This window comes from Saccostrea echinata, unplaced genomic scaffold (genome assembly GCF_033153115.1).
Source record: "Saccostrea echinata isolate AGI-Se365-2 ecotype Australia unplaced genomic scaffold, CSIRO_AGI_Sech_v1 ptg000060l, whole genome shotgun sequence".
NCBI classification, from domain to species: Eukaryota; Metazoa; Mollusca; class Bivalvia; order Ostreida; family Ostreidae; genus Saccostrea; species Saccostrea echinata.
The window spans coordinates 3,187,631-3,195,649 of NW_026889809.1; the positions used below are offsets into that span (position 1 = coordinate 3,187,631).

At 31.1% G+C, this 8,019-nt stretch overlaps 1 protein-coding gene across 1 annotated transcript; it reads right to left on the reverse strand.

The window, feature by feature from the left end:
* Positions 1-321: 321 nt before the first annotated feature.
* Positions 322-7,819, reverse strand: LOC133175026 (uncharacterized). The gene is made up of 6 exons (XM_061310118.1): positions 7,731-7,819; positions 2,484-2,626; positions 1,571-1,685; positions 1,347-1,492; positions 981-1,143; positions 322-643 (listed from the first exon to the last, which is right to left on the reverse strand). Exons 1-5 carry the CDS (start codon positions 7,782-7,784, stop codon positions 1,008-1,010), a joined length of 594 nt encoding a protein of 197 aa, XP_061166102.1. The 5' UTR covers positions 7,785-7,819; the 3' UTR covers positions 322-643; positions 981-1,007.
* Positions 7,820-8,019: the final 200 nt, after the last annotated feature.

An 8,019-nucleotide genomic window follows, 5' to 3' on the forward strand; every position in this document is an offset into this window, starting at 1 on the left:
ATTCCATATTTTTAAAACGTAAAATAGATTTTAAATTTACTTTTTCGTCAATTACACGTTAATGTAGAAAGGAGACTTGACCCATTCAAATTCAAAATCATTTTTTATGGCTCCAATATACCCATTTTCCATTAAATATGCTTAACTGTCAACTTTGAAAAACAATTTATCTATCAATAGGTCGTTCAATAAAATAAATGAATCAAATGTGTTGAAGACATTACTGACAACATAATTGCAGAAAAAATAACTTTCCCGAAAAGTTTAAAAATTGAGAAATACATGTATATCGTCTGAGAGCGGGGGATTGTCCTCGAGTAGTACGCCCTCTTTCTTTACTTTTTTTTAAATCCAGAGATTTTTTTTTTATTTTAAGTGAAATTATTTGCACAAGGCGTTGGTTGTAAACAGCATTATCCGAAGGCAATAACACTTAGGAAAACAGTGTTTTATTTTCATTTCAAGAAGTGAAATTAATCCAACCTTATAGAAAGCAAAATAGACGAAGCAGTTCATTATTGTGTAGACCAGTGTACAAATCTCTCGGGTTATGACAGTTGAATTGGCATTAATTAAACGCTATTGCTATTAAGTTGAGAAGAGGTTCTCCAGAATTCATCGAATTATATCGATACAATGATCTCTGCAAAAGAATTGTAAAAGAATGATAATTTTTATTGTATTCAAAGGAAAAAAGCATAAATCATAACTCAGTAGTTTAGTGTTTAAAGATTCTTATTTCTTTTTTACATAACTATTTCTTTGTCTTAAGGGACAGATAATGTTGATGACTTTTTTTTCCAAGTCTTTGGTCACCTTTAGTGCCCCCCCCCCCCCCCCCGTCCCCTCTCTCTCGTCGATCACGATGACAACACGTTGAAGTTGGATCACATGATACAGAAATAGCTTATTAAACAGTAAATGAATGAATAAAACATAATTCGAAACAAATAATCAATCAGACAAGGTCATTAAAATACCTTGTGTTCGTCAAACACAGACAGGAATTAACTGACTAAAGATCGTCGAAACAAGGAAGTAGTAGACACAGCGACAACTAAATGTAGCCATTTCTGTATTGGAATATTCACATTTTCTTGTCCACTTGAAACATCTAGGGAAACATCTAGGGATAACTTTATCCTTTTGAAAAAAATCAGAAATTAAACCCTATATATACATATGAAAGGATTATTATTTCCTTGTCTGTGAAGTTGATATATCAATGGGTTTACCGAGTTAAACGGTTTTATTATTTATTTAGGACAAATAACTGAAAAACAAAGTCGTTGCAGTAAAATACATAAATTTTTAATAATAACCAGAAATCAATCATTTCCTCTTACCGTAAGTTCTTAATCCCGGGTTTTGTTGTGACAATCAGTTTATTAGTTGTGGTGTTACGTCTGTACTCGTATGTTGTTACCCCCAGATCATCATTGGAATTTAAAAGGTCGAAGTCATAGGCATAAACTGATATATCAAACGAGGGCTGTGTATAAAAAGGTAAAATTAGCCTTAAATTTTGACTGCTAAATATCGTCTACAATTTTAATGTATGTACATTTACCTGTCCCATGATGTCTTTCCATGTGTAGAAATCAGCATATCTCAGTGAGTCGGCGAATAAAAAGCTGTGTGTGTCAGTAACTCGCTGGTTATTATTATTTCCATAGCACTTAGGACTGAAAAAAAGTAAAAATAAAAATCGGATCATTTAAACTGAATTCATCCCTAATTAAAGGAACGTTTTTTCATTAAAAGATTATGCTTATCTGGGGCTACTGTGTGTGCATTGACAATAACTTGTGCAAACAAGATGTATTTGTGAAACACTGATGCCCCCCGTATGGCAGCTTAAGGCGAAAGTTAAAGTTTCTCAAATGCAATTCAAATTCCAACGTCAAGGTCAAGAGATCAAAACTGTTCAATTGTTGTTACCCAAAGAAAGGACCTTTGTCAATAGATATACCTGGTAAATGTGAAAACCCAAGCACCAATCATTCAAAAGTTATAGTCAAGGTTAATATTTCTAAAAGTGGGTCAAACTCCAACGTCAAAGACAAGGGTCAAAATTAATGGAATGCTGGTGAAAACCTTGTAATAAGAAATACAAATGCAAAATATAAATACTCTAACACCAACTGTTCAAAAGTTATGGCAAAAGTCAAAGTTTTTCAAAAGTAGGTCAAACTCCAAGGTCAAAAGGTCAAAATCGTTGGTATCCCAAGGAATGTCGTGTCACAAGGAATACACACCTGTGAAATTTGAAAGTCCTATCACAAACTGTTCAAAAGTTATGGCCAAGGTTAAAGTTGGGCAAATTTTTGCAAAAGTGGATCAAACTAAAGGTCAAGGTCAAGAGGTCAAATATGTTGGTACCCAAAGGAAGATCTTGTCACAAGGAATACACACAGAGAGAGAGAGAGAGAGAGAGAGAGAGAGAGAGAGAGAGAGAGAGGGAGAGAGAGAGATTTTCTTACTTTTGTGTTGGTGATAAAGGTTTTAAGCAGATCCGGAAATAAACGTCGCAATCGTCACATATAATAGGAGTATCATCACAGCTACAGTCCTCGTCTCTGTTGTACTCCAGTAGCTTCACCGACACGTCATAGTCTCCTGTAGCCTATCAGCCAAGTGTATAATATTATGTACAGTCATTGATTGTGTATTTATAATATGTATCATATATCATTTGATACATAACTCTTTGCTGAGGGTGAGTAGTTAATGAAAAAAAAAATTCCGTGAAATTAAATTCAAAAATGCTATTATATGTTTCACTGCAAATCTTGACTTCGCTCAAAGCAATACGTCAATTCAAAAATGTTTAAAAAACAGATGACAAGGAAAGAGGCAACATGAACGAAAATGGACTCCAGAAGTTGAGGTATCACCGTTAAATGAAACCGGCAGATCAACGGGCAGTGATAATTTTTTTTTCCAATATGGAGACACTTGCTACGGGTCCTGCAGACGTCAAGTTTTTAAAGTTCAACGAAAACTCCATTTCAAAAAGCATTTATCGACTTCCTAAGTCAACAAAGTATGCCAGCGTCAGTTAATTTCTGAGAATTATGCAACAGAATTATCTTATTATTATTTTTTTGTACCTTATCTCGTTAAGAGATCTGGTGTCATTAATATGCCAATCTTTAGCTTTTCTTTCAGATAAGATGTGGTTTACTTGGCTTCTTTTCTTGTGGTACGGAAAAGCACATGCTATGTGGAAACGTATTATTGAACATTTTCGGAATCTCAGACACCCGACAGTTGACTTCAGACAGCGGACTTTTCACGTAAGGGAACGTGTCAAAAAGTGAATGATATAAATAAATTTTGTAGTCTTGATTAATTGTACTCGATAATCACATTTCGTTCTTATTTGTATGATTAACACTACTCTACACTGTACAAGTGTATACATGTACGTGGTATTGAGGGAGAAGAGGCCTCCACCAATTTTTCCTAAAATAATGATTTGCCCCCTTCCCCGAGAGATTATTTGAATGTTTTATTCCAGTGGCACCATTTTCCCATCAACAAATAGAAAGCAGAAATCTCCAAGAACTAAGAAATGTAAAGGACTTGCATTTTGATATAGATACCTTAATGAGCGCATGATCTTTAAATAAGAAAAAAAAATCTGTCAAAGTAAGTTATGGCGTCACTGTAAAATATATTATATAATAAATTTTGTTTAAGGAATTGTTTGTGGACATACATTTAATTTAAAGAAAAAAGTACTTTCTCGGGAAATAATAACTTTGGACAATAATATATTATCAGTGTCTTGAACGTGAATAACATCACATACAGCTTATTTCGTACTCCACATATCATGTGCTGATCCAGATATTTAAAAGGGGGGGAGAGAGAGAGAAGCACTGGGCTTTGACATATAACTACTGATTTTAAAACTTTAATTCATAAACATGTTACACCTAAGAAAATAACGACTGAACAATTACATCCTCGTTGGAATAGCCGGGAAGAGTGTGATGTAAATTAGTCAGGATTCCTATGTGGGATCTGAGGCCACCTGCTTGAGGTTTCCACTGGGTAAAGGGAAAATTTGAATTTGAAGCCTTGCTGGGGGTCCAGGAAGTTTTCTTCATTCTTGGATTTTGAAAGACAGACTTTTTAATGTAAACGTTTAAACATTATTGCATCGATGTATTTTAATAAAGAATTTGTAACTACATCATGGCCATGATAAAAATACAATTTAAATTATCGAGGTAATAACATGAAACTTTTAATTCAATATAAATGTACATGTATATATACAAGAATTCATGTTCAACCAAGAAATGGTTTAATTTTAAAATATGCTAAACATAATTCAGAATTTTTGCACGTACAAGTGTTATCTATATCAAGTATTTTATCTTTTAAAAATGGAGAGGGAATCTTTCTTAATTTTTTACTTTCATTAAATTTTGAGTTTTTAAAATCGCTCAATAAAGTCAGCTAAGCAATGTACTTTTGGATTTTTCAAATCAAATTTTGCAAATTTTAATTCCTCATTCTGACTTTTTTTCAAAATTATTTTCTTTTTTCTTATCCGATTAATTGTAAAAAAAAAAAAAAAAAAAAAAAAAAAAAAAAAAAAAAAAAAAAAAAACATTAGTTTCTATTTTAGCTTAACCGTCGAGAGAAATCAAAAATTTTGAATGTCTTCGTTGTGCTGAAGAAGATAAATCAAATATGAAGTTTTATTATTGTCTTAAATTCCAATAACATGTATACAGTCACAACTCTCTTTTTTTCTATTTCTTTCTTATATTTTTTTCTCGTCAATCCTCATTTATTATTTTTTATTTCTTCCAAAATCAAAGGGAGGGGATTGCATTTCCCGTTACCCATCTGAATCCGCCATTGCATATGATATAAAGATATATATATTTAAAGCTATATATATGGCGTATCTGAACTAAAATTAAAAATACGTGATTGAGTGTAGATAAACATGATATATGTTGTTTACGATCAAATTAAGATTTTTACTGATTTTGAACCTGAACCTGATGTTTCCATAGTCAAATTGATTTTAAACTGTGTGTTAATTAAATGCGGAGTCGGTAAATAAATCGGTTAATTATTGTTTTAAATTAATAAAATCTATGAAACGCGATTAATTTAAATTGTGTGATTTACAGGAAAGTCCTCTCTTTATATAAAGTAATAAAATAAATAGATCTTTTTAATTTAAGTTAGTCTGAACTTATTAAAAAAACGCCATATATGACTTTAATTATGATCAATTGATGTGGCAGTTTAGTTGTTTGTAAAATTTTGTTTGTAAAAAAAAACAAACTATTTTTAATCTCTACCAATCTCTACAATTCTGACCTATTTAATTGTTTTCAATTTATTCGTTTTAATAGATGTCAGAGATGAATGAAAGAAAATTCTCAGGTAAATGTTAAAACGTATTTGTAAAACGCTCCCCGTAAGTTGTCTTTTGTTTGCAAGTCCGCTGTCCGTTGTGCGATGTCAGGTGTCTGAGATTCCGAAAATGTTCAATAATACGAACTTGTTTTCTATTATCTACAACCTTTCCTTTCAGGATATCAATTATTGAGAAAAAAACATTTGTTTTAATTAAGATTTATTTATTATTCCGTTGCAACAGTACCATGTTTTTTTTTTACGTGAGTTAATATTGACTTCAGGTCAAGTAACTGATCCATTCTGTCCGTCAGACTGTCATGCTGATTAAGATGCTTTCAATATTTGTTCTACCCGTATATAATCTTATTTCATATTTCCTTCAAATTTGTTCAATTCAAGTTATGTGTCAAACAATTTACCTCTTTATGGATTTCATTGACTTTTAGTTCACAAAAGGACTAAAAAATCGGATATTGTATTTGTTGCTTAACATTCGTATGTGATTAAACGAACAATAATCAATACCTCAAAATATGTCTGGCGAAAAACAGTACATTATGTAAGCATTTGGTTTGTTTTTCTTCTCTTATAACATTTTGTCAATGTGATTGCATATTTTACATGTAAATCATCCTTTCAAAAATAAATAAATAAACAAATAAATAAACAAAACAAAAAAAAAAAAATAAATAAATTTAAAAAAAAAATGGAATACTATACGAGGCTTATTCAAAAAATAAGTAGACAATGTCCCTCATCATATTATTTTTACAAGATTTTTACAACATATGTAAAAACATTTATTTTGTCTACGTGTGAATTTTCATTTCATTTGATTAAATGGAACCCATTTACTCAATTTTAAAAACAACATTTTTTTTCACCACAGAGCACGCTTAACAACATTGTAACGTCAAAAACAACGTCAAGAAAGTTTCTCAAATTACTCTGTATTTTGTATTTCACAAACGGTTTGTAGCGTCTGGCCCATTCATAAAAACATCCATAATACTTGACACCTAGTTTAGTAACAATTGTTCGAGTAGCTTGTCAGTTTTTTTTTTTTTCAAATTCTTTACCGCGTAACTCATTTTTCACAAGTTCCGGAACAGTGAAGCTCACATCACGTTTCATGACGCTACAAACTCTTTTGACAAGATTTTTAACTATATGTAATCTGTTTCTTCGCAGACCGTTCATCGTCCGATTCAAAGTCTCTACAACTCCAATAACTGTCTTTTCCATTTATATATAAATGGACGGCTAATTTTTGATATACATGTATTTTCTGAATCCTTCAACATTTTCAGAGTTTGTTTTAGAGGCTTCCCGAATGCAAAGCGAAATTTTATTGCTACTTGCTGCTCCGTGACGTCCTTCGACGTCATCGTATTTTGCTGTTTCTAATGAAGTCTACTAGATATATTTTAAACGAAGCGATGTATCAAATTACATTTTAACAATTGAAGTAATAGAACAATACTGAAATTGATCATTTAAATTTTACTTTGTTTAACGCCACTTATTGGAGATTTGACTATCGACATTATAAAGTGTATATCAACTCAATTTTGACCCTGGTCCGTGACCCCATTTTTGCTGTCTTAAATCTTTGATATTTTTGATAAATATCAAGATATATTTCAATTTTTTGACTCAAATTACTTGAATCTACTGTTTAAATACCAGTATGTGTACCAAATTTGGTAAAAATATGACGTTAAATAAAAAATGTTATGACAAAAGTCTACCCTCGTACACACGTTTTTAGCGCATTTTTGGCAGCTTCTTTTCCGCTAGTTTATGTATACGCTTATACATGATTTAAACTAAGTACTACTTGTTGTTTTCTGGACACAAGTACGTTAATTTATTATTTTGCTTAGGAACTGAAGAGGAGGATTGCGCTAAATTTTTAGCTCGCTAATTTATGCATACCGTCATTTTCTATCACAATCATCGCCTTTTTTCTTAATTTGGCTTGGATTGATTTAGCTATTTTCACAATTTTCATACATGAAACATATCATGCATTTTTTCCTATAAATTCTTTTAATCCTTTAAAAAACAATTTGAATTAATCAGTATGTTATTGGAACAAAATACTATCATATTTGAACAAGATTAGATTTTATTTTTCATTTCTTTTATCATTATTTTCATTATATCTATCTACATTGCCTATACTATATATTATCTTTTTCGAAAAGATCTTGTATTTTGATGAAACATGCATTTTTCTATAAATTGTTTAAAAAAAATAATGATAATAACATGCTATAATTATGTTACATCCAAGTCATGTAAGCATATTAGTACCATATAATGATTACCTGAGAAACAAGGCAAATGAAGAAGAAAAACATTACAAATATGCAGGTCTTCATCTTTCTACTGTATTACTAAATTTATTCTCGGTTCACCATACAAAGCCCACTTCCAGACTGAGGACTCTTTTTTACAATTTTAATTTTATACCGTATTTTGTATGCTTCAGTTTATGAGGAAGTTCTAAGGAGATAGATATGATTAATAAGAATTGTTCAGGAAACGCAATATCTGTTGCATCTTAAACCACGTTTTTGGTAATTCTGATCGAATGATAATATTTGTTAAAAAATC